A 17,473-nucleotide genomic window follows, 5' to 3' on the forward strand; every position below is an offset into this window, starting at 1 on the left:
TGTTTTTTTTGTTGGGGGCTTATTATCCTTTAGTTGACAGAACTTAATTCCGGTTAACATCGAAATAAATATGCTTAAAATCATCCCTAAAGACTCATGTATTAAATTAATTACCAAAGACTAAAACGTAGGACATTTTCGCTATAATTATAGTTACATTTAATTTGTTTTGTAAACATAAAATATAGCTTGTTAGTTTTCGTTTTTTAATATGCATTTTTGTTTTTATTCTATTTTGTTAACGAAACTGTTTTTTCAATTTTAGTTGTAGTTTTTTTTGTTAGTTTTCGTTAACTAAAATAAACTTGGTAGTAACAATGTTATATGATTGGTCAACTGCTGGTCACATAACATATGGACTGATTGGACGCTATCTTTTTACCCTGCTGATACTGAGTTGGCCAAACTCTTTCTATATACGGCTCTGCCTAGCAGGTAAACGAGCACCTGGGGATCTAGCTAGGGAGCTCGCTAGCTAGCACCAGGGGCTAAAGCCAAACTGTGGCAGGGTTTTTTACTTTCTGGACCTGGACCTCTGCTTCTCAGGCACTGAGAGGGCTATGAGGTTGCGCAAGTTAGTCGGGCCGGCCAGCCGGTCTAAGTCAAAGTGCCAGCGCTGATTCTTTTGTGCCAATCCATCCCTGGTGTGTGCACGTGGCTGGCATGTTGACTATACCTTATAAGTCGTCTGCATTTATTGAACAGTAGTTTATGTTTTTTTTTTAAAGTAGACAGCTATGTGTATTGGAAATTATTTAGGGCCAGTTAAAAAGATAAATAAAATAAATAATAATAATAATAATAATGAATAGCTGGCCATGTTGGCCTGGACTGTCCATTTGGGACTTGTCCCAAATTTCTCAATTGCCACCAAACCCCTGGACCAGTCTGCCAATTTGTCAAAAACACATAGTGAGCCTTGCACTTTTCGAAAAATCAGGATCCGCCAGCATTTGCGCCATGAGGGAGCGAGTGCACCTGCACAGTCTACGAAAATAGAACCCAATATGTCATATGCCTTAGTGCCCTGCCAAAATATTGTGTACTGTTCTTTGCTACTTGACCTCAGGGAAATGGGAGGAAGGATGTTGCTTAAGCCACCACCATTAACCAACAGATGTTTAAATGGAGCAAAGACCTTCACCAAGCAAAGTACACCAAAACCCGACCATCAGTATTATTTGCACATTTCATCAGATGACAACATCAAGGTCACGTTGTCAGATTTGATGAGAGGTAACATCAAGACCTCGGTCAGGACTGTACACACTGAACAAGTTCCAACATATCCACTTTTATTATGTCTTCCTCCTCTTCTGCAAATTACATTGCTCTTAATGGGCAAAAAAAAAAGAAGAAGCTCCAGTACAGTACATACACAAGTCTTTTTAATTTGATGAGAGGCCCATATTAGTGCCTAACAGTGCTGCCAGGCACACTTGTACAGCTCCGAGCGAAGTGAAGGGTGTGAAAGGTACTTTGGTTGAGTTAAACCCCCACATACAGTAGCTGAGATGGGTCATCAGGTGACCTAACTAAAGATTGAAAACAGCTTTCTGTGTGTGCATGTAACATTGCTAAGAAAATACAATATAGTATAGTGAAAGATACATAGAGAATTATGGACATTGTATTTAAATGAGGTACACAACAGTTTATGTGCCTCTCAATCAATATCAATGAGCATGTGGCCAATAGTCAGACAAACACGAAGGTAGTGCCACAAATGACACAATTGTTACCTAATTGACAAACCCTGAAGGCTCCCCGACCATGGGAACTAAAGTCATGGGAATGGGCGCCATGTTAACAGCCTGTCAGAACCTGTTAATGATCTGAGCGCGGTGAGTTGTTTTGTCCTTACCGTTAGCAGCTAATCACATTCCTTCACCCTTAGCTAAGCACAAATCATGTTTGATATAAATACGCTGCGAGTGTGACAACCTGACAACAGTTTTAAATACCGTTTGTTCTTCTATTGTGTAATAACTCGGTGGTAGGCAGAGCTTGGCTCAATATTTACCATTGTTTTATTCATGTCTCCTTTTAAATCCCTGGGAAATAGTTGAAGGTCCTGACCTAGTCCAAGTAATTACATGCTGAGGTCAAAGATCTAATACTGTAGGGCCTTTTTCTTTTCCATTGTTGTACCAGACCAATTTTTACTTTTGTTTAAGAGATATAATAAATAATATAGATATGATATAGATATAATAATAGTGATTGATTGATTGATAGATTAGGATACATTTCTCAATGATTACATTACATAGTGGAACTGTCTTAATTTGAAATGGAACTGAATCAAATTTAATTGTCATTGCACACGCAAGAAGTCAAGATCTGTGCTTTTGGGATATACTTGTCATATTTTGGCATTATGTCATTGACGGATTGATGATTACATTGACAGACAAAACTCTGCTTAGTCCGTCAATATTTTGAAGGTTCCTGTCAAGCGTTAATCGCCAACAAAATGGGAGTCCGTCATTGATGGACAATACGGGACCGGCGCGATGTAAACGGCAGAGGTGGCAAATCCAGGTCCAGAAAGTAAAAACCCTGCCACGGTTTGGCTTTAACCCATTGTGCTAGCTAGCTAACTCCCTATCAAGTAAACGAGCACCCGGGAAGCTAGCTCGGGAGCTCGCTAGCAAGCACCTGGGGCTAAAGCCAAACTGCGGCAGGGATTTTACTTTCTGGACCTGGATTTGCCACCTCTGAGTCAATGTCAATGTTCCAAAAAAGGTTGGATAATGGTGAGTGTATTGACTTGTTTAGCGCTGTAGAGCTGACAACCAAGATAGCATCAAGTAATAAAATGCTAAAGTAACACAAGTCAGTCTCAGTTGTACAAAGAGAAAAACATAATTATGCAATTTTTTAAAGGTATTTTTCCAAAAGTGGTTCCAGACTGCAAGTAGAGGGGCAGAACATTTTATTCAGCATGTACTTTGATTGTACAAACCAGATTGGTGAGAAAAATGCACTGAAGCGGAACATTGTACACTCGCTGTGGCTCTTGACCAAAGTGTTTTAATGCGCATCATCATAGTGGAACTAAAGTGGAAATTAAACACAACAAGAGATGGATGTGGAATTTCAATGTTTACTGTGTGGCAACTGAACTGTGAGTGGCAAGCACCAAATGCTTGGCCAAGTTCTTTTCCTGACTTGTTTTTAGATGCAAACATTACAACGGTCTAATTCCAGATTCTGGGCAACATAGACCACACATTCTCAGATTATTTGACTTCATGGCCGCATGATTAGTGACAACATCGCAGGATCATATATTTCATTAGACCCAAAATGACAATATCTTCCCCAGAAATATCAATTTCTACGTATTGATTGACTGATTGATTACAACCTTGAAACAGTTTGCCAGTAAATTGAGTTACATTTACCGTAGCAGTAAAAACATAATTGGAAAACATCTATACAATATTGTGCATGTCATGTGCACAATATTGTATAGATGTTTTCACTTGTTCTGATCGCACGGTTACACATATTGACTGTGAGGAAGATCACCATTGTGTGATAAGTCAAAAGCAAAAGTAATCAGTTTGATTTTGTGCAATCTATGTAAAACGGAAAAAATACATGGTCTTGGGAAGGTGTTCCTCTAAATAGTACAGTTCATGGAGAATACAAACATTGATTTTGCCAAAATTAAAACAAATGTTTTTTTGTTTTTGTTTTTAACAATGAGCAAAATGTTAGCCAAGGCCAATTTTAGCAAAGCAGAAAGAAGATTAGCGTTTAAAGTGTACAGTACTGTAATTCATGATCTTTGGGGTATTTTTTTTTAGCATGTCACAGACAAAATGGGAACGGTTTTAAATTGTGAAGAAAGGCATGCCTGTCATTTAAGAAAATTTTTATGAAATTTGTGATTTAGGCAGTAGACTGTACAAAACCAAATTGCAGTGAAGATGGGATGTTGAGCATATTTTCAATAAATATATATACCAAAAAACAGGGGGAAAAAACTGAAGAAAAATTACTATTTATTTCAACAAAAAATTAATAAAGCTGCTAGAAAGACACAGCCAATATCATATATATATATATATATATATATATATATATATATATATATATATATATATATATATATATATATATATATATATATATATATATATGGGGACAAAGTCACTGAGGTGATTGGAAAGCTCCTCGTCACTGAGGTGGTTGGAAAGCTCCTCGGTGGCAGGGCCCCGGGGTTTGATGGGATCCGCCCGGAGTTCCTAAGGGCTCTGGATGTTGTGGGGCTTTCGTGGTTGACACGCCTCTACAACATCGCGTGTTGTGTGTGTGTGTATATATATATATATATATATATATATATATATATATTATATATACATGATTATGGAATGATCATAGTTAGCCTTAAACAATTCTTTCGGACGGTGAGTAAGAAATATTGCCAAATAACGAAAACCCTGTTTGGACCAGTGAAATTAAAAGTCTGTACTTAATTGTACTGGCCAATTTCCTGAAAGCATCATCGTTTCGGATTTATTTTGATTAATTTTATGTCCCGAAATTACTCCATATTCACCCAAGCACTGCATAAGTGCCGGGACAGAAGTCAGTGGATTCTTAATGAAAATTAAAATGTCGTCTGCAAAAAGTGCTATTTTATGGACTGTTCTCCCCTCATCGGTTATCCCCTGTATCTCATCTTTTTGGCGGATAGCCTCTGCCAAGAGTTCAATGCTGATTGTGAATAGGGTAATTTAAAATGGCCAAAAAATGACCCCAATATTTTGACATGAACAAATATTCTAAATGTGATACGCAAATATTTATTAAATGCTTTACTTTAATGCATGTAATTATGTTTATTGCTCAAACACAACCTGAGCTACCTTAAACATAGCCATCCGCTGTCATGCTAAAGGATAATCTATGGTCAAAATTAATAGTGTGATTAATCTGCGTTAATTCATGATTAATGCGATACTTTTTAAATTAAAAAAACTTTAACAGCACTAATATATATATATATATATATATATATATATATATCTTGTAAGTATTTTTTTTCCCTCCAAGTAACTTGTTGCAGACTTGCTAATGGCGGACACTTTCCCGCATACCTCCAACGTACCGTATCGTCAACTATATGACTTACTCGCTCAGTTCAGGTAAGGCATGTGCCGTAATTAGTAACACATACAGTATTAGTAATGTTTTATGCTTCTTTTTTTTTTACTGTATACTATGATTCTAACGTAAGCTAGGTATATTGTTTTATGGAGCATGTTAATATACAAATATGTCAATCGATTGGCATGATTTTAGTAAGCTAACAGTTAAGTTTCTACGGAAGCGTATTGCATGTGGGAAAGTGTCCGCCATTAGCGAGTCTGCAACAAGTCACTTGGAGGTCAGAGGTAAAAATATAAAATAAAAAATTACTGTTTTTGCTCTGTTTTTTGGAATATTTTTCCCCTTGTTTTTCTGAATATTTTTTTTGCTCTGTTTTTCTGAGTAATTTCCCCTCGTTTTTCAGATTTTTTTTTATGACAGAAAAAAATATTCAGAAAAACTGAAAATTTAAGGTGCATGTCGCAACTTTGACGTGTTTTTGGAGTGTTAAAATAACCATATTTTTCACCTACACATGTTTTAAGAATTGTATAATGGACAGGAGGCACTACTGTGGCACAATGGCTGTTACTCCTATTTTCCTGTAGAGTAAAATAATGATCGGGGTGTCGGGCCGGACACTTAGATTTCTCCCTGTCAGGCGCGTGCACGCTCTCACTCTCGCTTTGTGTAACCGCTGCGAAGGCGAACGTGTTTGGGAGTGTATGTACTAGGGGTGTGAATTGCCTGGCGATTCGATTCATATCACGATTCATAGGTCACGATTCAATTCAATACCGATTAATCCCGATGCGAATCTATAAATTGATTATTGCGATTTTTATTTATTTTTACTCAAATTTAGAAAATATTAATCAGTAAACTTGTACATGTACACTGTAAGATTTGTATGAACATTTATTTATTTATCTGAAAATTCAAGCTTATAACTGAGCCAATGCATTTAACAAACAGGTTGCAGTTTCATGTTTGAACAGCACTGAAATAAAATATTAAGGCTTAATGTTCCATTAATATAACATTCTTCCATGCTTAATGTGTGAATTGTATCCCTAAGTAAGACGTTTTGTTGAATATTCCCATAAAAAAATTATGTTTAAAAGTCAATTCAGCCGCATATCGAATCGATTCGAGAATTGCGCGCTGTAATATCGCGATATATTGCCGAATACATTTTTTCGAACACCTCTAGTATCTACGAGTCTGTGGGAAAAGGCAAGTGTTTGCCACAGCGGATATAAAAGTATGCCAAAATAATAATAAATCAATACTGCAGTGCGACCCTCCGTCTCCCGGTGGCTTCTTTAAAAAAAAAATTGTTTTTTAATTTTAGAATTTTTTTCCTTAAGAGCTCAGTATTGTTCATTCGGTAATTTTACCGATTTGAGATGTGATCATCATTGCTCTCTCTTTTTTTTTAAATTATTATTTTTTTTTTAAATTTTGTATGTGGGTGAGTATGTGCGTGTGTGTGCATGTGTGCGTGCGTGTGAGTGTATCGTTCACCTAAAACCTATTAAAAATCCCATACCGTTCACCTAAACCGAATACTTCAGAATCCAGCTATAGTCGTGAGGTTGTCAGGAGACCCGAGGAAGGATCAAAGAAAAGAAAGGAAAGTGAAATCCAGCACCGACCAGACATTACCTACTACCCACCGGATTACCAAGGGTTTCACCAACCCCAGAAACATCTAAATTCCAACAAATTAGGGAGACCTCAAGAAACCAAAGGAGAGACTGAGGCAAGGTAGGTAGGATAGATGAAGCAGAGTGAGATCCACAGACATCCCATTGGGCCGAACGTTTGGCGACATGCAAACGGGAGGAGGTGACGCTGATCAAAGGAAAAATGTCTCCTGCGTTCCCGACCACGGTGTATATAGGATACCGAGCAGGAAAGGATAACACTGTCTAGTGTGACAAAAAAGGCAAAACTGAAGTCGCACAAGCGTCGCAGGGGGGCGTGGATCAATATTGGAGCAGCGTTAATATTGGAGTACGTGGAAAAACCTAAGAGGATGAAACGGGACCCACAGCTTGCTTTCTTCTCTGCTAAAAAGGTAAGACCTTGTGTTTTGTGAAAAACACAACTTCACCTTTCTATTATTATTTATGCAGGCTCGTGAGTGGTCGGCGGCAACAATGAATACACAGAGACTTGATATACTTTTGCTAGAATAAATGTATTTTATTCCCCGCATATAGCAATCAACATTTATACTGTGCTAGGATAATCGTACGTTTTATCCCCCGCAAACAGTAATCAACACCTGCGCTGTGCTAGAATGATTATACCTTTTATTCCCCGCAAACAGCAACAATCACATCTCTATTTGCTAGAATGGTTATACCTTTCATTCCCCGCAAACAGTCGATTTGCTAGAATGATTATACCTTTCATTCCCCGCAAACAGCAACAATGACGACTCGATTTGCTAGAATAATTGTACATTTTATTCCCCGCAAACAGTAATCAATACACTACAACGTTAAGCAGCATAATATGATCATCATCAGCGCTTACCTTGACACTAGACCGGGGAGCCCACGGTCCGGGTGAAGCGAGCTGCAACAACGGACGGCTGGGCAATCGTACGTGTTCCACAGCTGACTCCGTCCGGACCACGTGCCGCTCCGTTTTTTATTCATTAGCAAAAAGCTGTGAGTGTGAGAAACTGGGCTGTCCAAGCCCTCTCCCAGGCACTCTCAAAAACATGTTTGCGAAGCAGGGAAGGCTGTAGTATAAACAAGGACGACTTCCCAGGCTGATCCCGCCCTTTATTTACAAATTGTTGGGCACCTGGATTCGTACAACAGTTCAGGACAACAACATATCCTTATATAAGAGGTTTCATGAGGACATATCAAACCATGGTTATTTTTCCCTTCACCTTGTCACGAAAATCCGATAGGGTCTATTTATGATAAGCAATTCTACCACTCACTAATGTCTCAGCACTCTGGCCGCGTGCACTTCGCTGGCTTCCATTCCGCTTTTCGCAAGAGGGGTCGCAAATCTGCAAAAACTCTGTATCTTGCGACATGAACCTATAAAAATAAATAAAAATACACAAAAAACAGGAGGTTTTTTTCCCCAAGTGAATGCAATACACTTCTATAGTTTTTAGACCAGGTTTGTTCGTTGAAATTTTTTATTTTAGTTTAGTTTTTATTTCTTCTAGAATTAGTTTTAGTTTTTCGGCCTTACTGCTTACGTGTAGAGATTTCTCCAGATTCTCTGAGACTTATGATATTATGCTCTACTCTATAGATGATGAAATCCCTAAATTACTTGCAATTGTACGCTGAGAAACATTGTTCATAAACTGTTGGAACTATTTACTCACGCAGTTGTTCATAAAATGTTGAATCTTGCCTCATCCTTGGCTTTGAACAATTTGCCTTCAGAGCCTTTTAGAGATGCCCCATTTATGCCTAAACATGTCACTCATCTGTTGTCAATTAATCAGTTCAGCTGTGTAATGTTCAAAACAGGTGTTTTATTTTTTTCATTGCTCAACTTTGCCAGTCTTTTGTTGCCCTTGTTCCAGCTTTTTTGGTGGAGGCCCTAAATTCAAAATAAGAGAATAATTGTAAAAAGTTAATTAAACAATAATTAAACAAAATAAAAAAATAACTACGAAAAACAGTGTGACCTATAGTCTGTTACACAGCGTTTTTTTTAGATAGATGTGTTCACTCGCTCATAGCCTTGGTGTTGTCATACTACAACAATACTAAACACATCTGACAGTAGCAATACAAAAATAAAATTGCATTTTTTTTTTTTTAAAGCAGAATTTCTGAGGGGAAAAAATGTTGATTAGTGTACCTATTAAAAGTGGCACAAGAAAAATAATACTGAGATCTTTCAGTTTAGAAAAATAATACTGGGATCTTTCAGTTTAGGCGTCATTAGACTGGACCATGTTGGGAATGTAATTTGTGGAATACAAAATGTGGATATTTGGAGATGCAGCACTTTGTATTTGAGGTTTTATTTTAAAAATAAATAAAAATGTTCATAGTTGATCAGTAAGAACAACAAAAAGCTACAACTAGTATCTTGGACTGTGGCGTTACTGTACTGCCACTGTTAGTACAAGATTCCATTTTATTATATCACATATATATATATATATATATATATATATATATATATATATATATATATATATATATATATATATATATATATATATATACACACACACACACACACACACATTTTAGAGTTCATTTGGTCTGTAAAGTAGTGAGAACTTTGAACTCATGATTTGGCTATGGAACATCTTGGAATTTTTTCAAACAAAAAGAGGTCCAAAAATAAAACAGCAGTAAGAAAAGCAAACAAATAGAAGAGAAAAAAATTGGAACCAAGTGTGTATTTTTCTCTTTCTTCCCCTCATGTGTACACAATTTCATAAGACTAACTGTGATGATGATAATGAAGATGAAAATAGTAATGACTTGCACTGCACTTTTGGAGCATCCATTCAGGTTGTATTCAGGTTGATCGCAGTTCTCACCCTGATAGCCTGGAGGCTGGGATCAGTGCCCTCATAAAATTTCTCCTCGCCATCATTTCCTAAAACACAGAACAAATAGAATCACTGTTTCAACAGTCACAGTTCAACAGTTCATCCGCAAAGTGTTTCAGCCGATATTTTGTGATAAGGGCACAGTTCTTGTTTTTTCTGCTGCAAGAGCATATGTCATGCTTTGCAATACTATAAGAGTAAACGTGGGATAACTTCTGTACATTTATTATAACACTAGGTGAATGAATGAATAATCAAAATAATTCATCTATATTTATTTGGCTATGAAGCCAAGTTTCTCAAGTAGTTAAATGCAGGCACATGCACAGACATTTTTGGAAGCAGGGGTTTTTGCACGACAGCATTTTTCAAATGCTGGGGACTAAACCAGGACACAGACTGCTGTTTATAATGGCTAAAACTTACCAATACTTGGAAGATCCTCCTTCAAGAAATTGGTAGGAACAGAGTCATAAGGGGAGCCGGATGGCTTACGAATGCAACTACGGTTCTTTGAGTCCTTCCCGGCCGCCAAATGGCGGTGTTGAAACAGCACGGAAATAGCCTTTGCGCTCACACAGACGAGAATGCATACCAAAAGGATACGTAGTCCAGTATTCCAAGTGACAAATGCCCTGTGTATACAATGGCATGGAACCCGGAAAACAGTCTCTCTGGACCTTCTCGCGCGTATTTTTATGTTTCTTTATGCTAGAGCATACAGAAGGTTTTGATGCAGCTTCTGACCTGAAGAGGTCACTTCAAGCAGGGGTTCTGAACCCTTTTTACCTTGGGGTCCAACTTTTTCTGTAAAAATTGGCCGGGCCCATTCAGAAATTATGATTTATGTTGACTTATTATTGTTTGTATTTAATAACGATATTAAATCTAGTTAAGATTGATAAAATCATTATCAAATAACATGATACAATGTGGTCATCAATGACATTTATTTATGTGTAAACACTGACAACCAATATGATGCCCAACAAGCCGGAATCAACTTTTCAGTTATTGTATGCGTTTATGTGGATTGTTTTTAAAAAAATTAATACAATTAAATAAATGAATAAATAAAAAAATAAAATAAAACAAAAAAAATAAAAAAATAAAAAAATAAAATAAAACGAGGCAGTGTAACCAGATTGATAATTGTGATTCACTCAGGGAATTCTTCACATTATCAATCTCTGGGACTGCTCCACGTTGATTTGCTCGGGAAGCTGCGAGAACAGAATTAATTGCAGCGTCCATTCGTTGTGTGTGTTCAGACCAGAAAAGTCCTAAAGTCTGCTTGTTTGGTAAAGCGAGCTTTATTTGTATTTTTTCATTTAGTGCGGTTTATATTCACATTGTGCTTTTTGCAAGTGGACTATATTGCGCCACACCCGAGTGACGATTGTGCTCCCATTGGACAAAAATGACGAGGGCTGGACGCTTAACAAAACCCGGAAATAGAAGAAAACATGAAATTCCGAAGCGCTGAAATACTTCCCTGCATATTTTTGACTCTATTAGATGCAATATATTTGCGAGCGTCAAGAGCAGCTCATTCAATGGAGATTATACAATATTACAGATTGTTTTTTCTACACGAGGAGGAAGGAATAATTACGTTTTAAAAATACATGTGTGTACAAAACTGCCGCGGTCGTCGCGGCCCAGAGTTATAAAACTGAAATTACTTTGCGGCCCACTAGATAGCGCTCGCAGCCCACTGGCTTAAAGTAATGATATTTATTACAAAAAACGGCCAGCAGGTGGCAGCAGAGTATACGAGATCAGCCAGGGCCATGTTGCAACAAGCTCTTTTTGCCAATGGTTTCAACAGGAATGTGAATATTGATAAAACGTAGCTATATTTTAATGCTAATTGCTGCAAAACAGAAACAGATACAAATATACTTTTTTTTCCTGATGGAAGAAGAGACTCCAATCTTTCTTTTGATAGGTTCCATGTTTTAATAGCAATCAAACAGAATATTCTGTGGGCCAAGTCAAAATCCAGTAAACCAGCCGGGAGTAAAGGGGGTTGCTTCAGTGAAAATGGCTGGGAGTGAATGAGTTAATATTGCTGATGTAGCGTAAATTCGGTGAATTATTTATTAAATTAAATACTGGAATTGATTGAGTCATTAATTGGAGGAGACTCGAGTTTAATATTTAAAGGAATACTTGACTCATTGAGCCATTTTCAGCAGTAAAAACTTCATATTTTGTCCAGAATTTACTTGATAACTTGGTAACTTCATTATTTTTCACGTACAATTAATAACTTTAAAAACTCATTTCTCCACTCACTGTCGACTGAAGATTACATTACCTGTGCTGAGGAAGTAGGTAACGACCAATCATGGCTCACCTGTTTTCTGGGTTTGGTCACCAAACTGAGCCATGATTGGTCGTTACCTACTTCTTCAGCACAGGTGATGTCATCTTCAGTCGACAGCAAGTGAAAAAATCTTTTTTAAAGGTTTTAATTGTATATGAAAAATAAGTTACCAAATTCATTCTGGACAAAATATTAACTTTTTGCTGCTGAAAATGGCTCATTGAGTCAGGTATCCCTTAACTTGAGCATGCCTTTCAGAGCATCACATCGGTTTTAGATTTATCAGGAAAACCGAACATAACCTTGGTCAAATCAGTCATTAAAATGAAGGATGCTACATTTTAATAGTTTAAGAGTGCGTTTTTCTGCTTGGAAGTTAATATAAATTGTTAAAACACACACACAGTACACAATCAGGTTTTGATTATGTGCATCTTTATTTTCTAATCTACTTGGGAACTTAAAAAGGCAAAACTCTAACTACTGTCATAGGAAATATGAACAAGTAAGAATGTAAAAGGTTGAAATAAAGATTTAAAAAAAAACAGTTCAGTACTGTGAGCGTTCTTTAAGACAGAAATTTGCCCTTGCGGCCCAGATTGTGGATTGCAATCCTTCCAGAGTCTGATCTGCTGGCTTTGGAGGAGCACTTTTTGTCCAGCTTTGGAGCATGCCTGGGAGGCCTTTAGCCTGACAGATACAAAAAGCGTTGTCTAAGCTAAGTGCCTGTCGCTTTGCGATGGCGGCTGTGAGGGAGTGTGAGGCCACGTGAAGGGAAAAATAACCGTGTTATTATATATTAAATGTTATCTTTTTAATTTTCCAGAAGTCAAAACATAGGACAAATATGTCCAAACTACGGCCCGGGGGCCATTTGCCACCCACCATCCATTTATTATTATTTTTTCTTATTATTATTTAAAAAAAATTCTCTCTTATTTTTTATTTATTTTATTTTATTTTTTTCTTCTCTCTTTCATTTTTGGGCGGCCCATGGCATGCACATGGGTGGAAGATATACGGGAATGAGGTATGGGGTGCAGAGCTAGGGAAAGACATTTGGGACAAAGTACAGGGTGTGAAAATTACGGTGTCACATGTAGATGCACACACTAAATATACAGATTCTGAAGCACTACACAATCAAGCGATAGACCAGTTAGTAAAAGCGATAATAGTGCAGTGGGAATCCACGGTGGGCCGAGCAAGATGGGTACATCGGAAAAGCGGACGTTGGGGTATCCAGGGGACCCAACAGTGGGCCCTGGATCGAGGCATTGATCTAAAAATAGATGATGTAAAAACAGCGGTCGAAAATTGTGAGAAATGCCAAAACGGGTGATAACAAAAGGGGAAAATTTGACCGACAAAGCTGGAGCAATTATAGCGCAGGGGAAAGATAGCTCTGTGGCCGTAATGTATCCTGGAGACGAAAAGTGGGTGTATGTTCCCGTTAACAAATGTTATTTACGAGAAAACTAATTCAAGCGTGTAGTTGTCTATGTGTATGTGTACAGGTATGAATTCTCCTCGATTGGGGATCCAAGTACAACGAGATGATGTATGCTGGCCGAAGACATGGTGGTGCCAGACAATGGGGCATCGGAGGCCTTGCAGGTGGTGTGCTCCTGATGTGGATGATCGTCCTTTGCTGGGAGCCGATTCAGACGGCCACCATTGGTCGAACGCTGGAGCACGTGTGGTGGTTTCGGTTGCGGTGGAGAAACGCTGCTGACAACCGCACCCAGGACGACTTTACTTGTCCAGGCGGGCAAGCCTGCCTGATTGCCAACGTAAGCAGTGATTGTCCGCTCCAGGTGTGTCGGAGGTGCTTCCGTGGCCAGGACATTCCTGTGATTGCCAGAGGGTGCCAACTGACGGTGGATGCCACGTGTTCTTTATGTGAGTATGATACGGAAAAAAGGAATTGCACCGGGAAGAGCAATGGCACTGACTGGACAATCACCTATGTCACAACCCACGTCGTGCCTATCGTGCCAACCTGTATGAAGATGGCACATGGACTGATTCGAACTGAGGTACGTTGGACAATCAAGTTCCCTATTTTACCAGAGTGTCATCGTGCTCAACGTTGCTGGGATTCGCCAATCTGATTGACAACCAGATTACTACAAGCAAGCTGCACTACACTGGACAATACACACATGATGCATTAGTAAAAGTGGCACGGTGGATGCCAACTGCGGTGCAAGGTCAAGCACAGAATGTATTAATTTGGGAAAAACAAGTGCAGTTTCGAGAAAGAGTAAACAACTCCACTGATGAGGTATTGCAAAATATGACTGATTGGATGAATTGGACTGCGTGTTCATTGCAATACATACATGCCAAAGTACAAAGAAATCGATTTAAAGCAATTGTAATGACAAATAATTCCGAAAGTACCGTTCTCTGGCTGCCTCAAGGATGTCTACCTGTGGACATGGAACAATCATACTTATCGGTTAACCAATTTCACTGATGCCACAGCTCTCACCTTGATCCAGTGGGAGTTGTTGCATGACAACCGTTTGGGTATCTCCTTGGAGAAGTACAGTTGCGCACTGAGCGACTCTAAGGTGCTAAAACAGATGGTGAAAGACCACCGTCATAACATTACTAAATTGCAGATAATGACAGTGGTGGCCAGGGAAAAGGTACTTGCAGTGGCAAAGACGGTGGAACAATCATCAGCGTCGCACTGGTATGATATATTCACAGGATTATCACCCTTTGCACGGAAAGTAACGACTCCTCCATTGATTGCACTTATTGTGGTATTATGTGCGATATCTTTACTCAATGTATATACTTGCTTCTATGTAAAACAGGTAAAACGCGCCATGGATGACAAATTAACTAGAACACTTTTGGAATAAGGGGACGATATTTTGTAATAACATGTATGGATAATATCTATGGGAAATAATCACTTTCCATACTGGTCAATTGTGGGAGGGTCATCAAACGACAAAACTATAACAGGGGTATGGGTCTATAATGAACCCATTTTTGATTTGGACAAATGTGCCAGGTCCAATGCGTTTTCTGTAAATATTTTGAGGTTTCATGAGTCCAGGGGGTGGAATGAAGGGAAAAATAACCATGGTTTGATATGTCCTCATGAAACCTCATGTATAAGGATATGTTGTTGTCCTGAACTGTTGTACGAATCCAGGTGCCCAACAATTTGTAAATAAAGGGCGGGATCAGCCTGGGAACTCTTCCTTGTTTATACTACAGCCTTGCCTGCTTCACAAACATGTTTTCGAGAGTGTCTGGGAGAGGGCTTGGACAGCCCGGTTTCTCACGCTCACAACTTTTTGCTAACGAATAAAAAACGGAGCGGCACACGGTCCGGACGGAGTCAGCTGTGGAATACGTACGATTGCCTAGCCGTTGTTGCAGCTCGCTTCACCCGGACCGTGGGCTCCCCGGTCTAGTGTCAAGGTAAGCGCTGATGATGATCATATTATGCTGCTTAACGTTGTAGTGTATTGATTGCTGTTTGCGGGGAATAAAGTGTACAATTATTCTAGCAAATCGAGTCGTGATTTTTGCTGTTTGCGGGGAATGAAAGGTATAATCATTCTAGCAAATCGACTGTTTGCGGGGAATGAAAGGTATAACCATTCTAGCAAATCGACTGTTTGCGGGGAATGAAAGGTATAATCATTCTAGCACAGCGCAGGTGTTGATTACTGTTTGCGGGGGATAAAACGTACGATTATCCTAGCACAGTATAAATGTTGATTGCTATATGCGGGGAATAAAAGACACAGTTATTCTAGCAAAAGTATATCAAGTCTCTGTGTATTCATTGTTGCCGCCGACCACTCACGATCCTGCATAAAAATATAAAGGTGAACTCACACACACACACACGCACCCCCCCCCCCCACACACGCACACACGCACACACACAGACCCCCCCCCCCCCCCCACACACACACACACAAAGAAATGAAAAAGAGAGCAATGATGATGACATGTCGAATCGGTAAGATTATCGAATGAACAAAACTGAGCTCTCTCAAAAAAAAAAGAGAGCCGGACAGCGGGCCGACGGCATGCGCTGTCTGATCAGTGTATAAATTACTGTTGTAAAGTCGGATCGAGTTGGAATACGTCGGGGGGGCGTTTTCAACAAATTTGACATGTTGAATCTGCGTCAGGGCATTTGATCACTGTGATTGGCTGTTAGCTAGCGAACCAGCGCACGGGGCAAGAAGAGGAAGCGACAAACGCGGATAAACAGTATTGATGGAAAGCCTGGACCTTTTTTCCCCGCTCATTTTGTACCCTCCGCATTTCAACGTACAATGTCTGTCTAGACAGAAAAAGATTGGGAAGATGACTTTGTCTCTTTGGTTCAAGAGAGACCGGCATTGTATGATATTACTGTTAAAGGGTATGCCGACAAAGGTATGAAAGGCAAACTATGGCATGACATGGGGATGCGACTGGATATAGCAGGTAGGATTTACTTTTATATAAGTTACTGTGCAAAAAGCCGGAGGGTTTCATTCACGTGGGAGGACATCGTGAGAGAAAAAGTAACCAACGGTATGCAATTGTTTTTATATCCCGCCCCCGTTTCCAGTTGCCTTTAGGAATAATGACTCCGATGGTATGGAGAATTACTTCTCGCGCATGCTCTGAAGGTACGTAATAGTCGGGGGTCGTATTTACTTCATTTTCTACGCGATGTGTCGACGTCTGGGCCGACGTGACAGGGGGTAGGCGTCGGTCACATTTGGCTGACGTCGGATTAGTGTATCTAGGCCTTTAGGCTAGTCTACATGTAGCTGGGTATTTTCTTTTTTAAACTGAATATTTCCCTCCTCTCTAAAGGAAACATTTCCATCCACACTGCCTCATTTGTTTAAAAAAACACATCCACACAAGCATGAGTGCATTTTTAACACCTTTGCCACCTAAGAGGATGTTAAAGGTTATCAGTTGAATTAAGTTGCTTATTATAGAGACCATACAAGTCTATGTACTTGTCTTATTTAAACTAAAAGATATAAAACACTTTTACTTTTGCCCTTGTAACATGTAAAAACTGCATTTTTGCAAATGAAATCACCCAAAGCGTAACTGTTACTGTTCCATCAAAAAACTAGCGTGGCCAATTAATATTTATCTATTTGGTGGGGGGTGATAGGGTAATGTGGCAAGTATGCTACCTGACCCTGTGTGGAAAAACAGTACCAGTAAATTGCCAGGTAACCCTTTGTTTTTTGAGAGAGAGAGAGAGAGCTCAGTGTTATTCATTAGGCCGCCTTTTTGAGTGAACATCTCATCATCGCTCTCCTTTTGTGTGTGTATATATATGTGTGTGTGGTCTACCTTTTGTTACACAGTGGGGCTAATATTTCGGGATTTTACAGAGTTGTGGGGCCTTCCCATCCTTGTGGGACCATTTTGCTGGGTCCCACAAATTTTGACCTCTTTTTGAGGGT

At 39.0% G+C, this 17,473-nt stretch overlaps 1 protein-coding gene across 5 annotated transcripts in view; it reads right to left on the minus strand.

Moving 5' to 3' along the window:
- Nucleotides 1-7,386: 7,386 nt before the first annotated feature.
- Nucleotides 7,387-17,473, minus strand: part of rad51b (RAD51 paralog B) — a 49,485-nt gene continuing 39,398 nt past the window's right edge. The window contains exons 10-11 of one of the 5 annotated variants that reach the window (XM_086061811.1): nt 9,662-9,720; nt 7,387-8,700 (exon numbers count right to left, since the gene is read on the minus strand). In XM_086061811.1, the coding sequence (XP_085917937.1) occupies nt 8,599-8,700; nt 9,662-9,720 (161 nt within the window). In that variant the 3' untranslated portion in view covers nt 7,387-8,598. Of the gene's footprint in view, nt 8,701-9,502; nt 9,721-17,473 lie in introns of those variants that run through there. The other 4 variants (XM_086061815.1, XM_086061812.1, XM_086061814.1 and 1 more) reach the window with 4 other exon arrangements.

This window comes from Leptonotus elevatus, chromosome 18 (genome assembly GCF_054856555.1).
Source record: "Leptonotus elevatus isolate MCC_2025b chromosome 18, RoL_Lele_1.0, whole genome shotgun sequence".
Classification (NCBI taxonomy): Eukaryota; Metazoa; Chordata; class Actinopteri; order Syngnathiformes; family Syngnathidae; genus Leptonotus; species Leptonotus elevatus.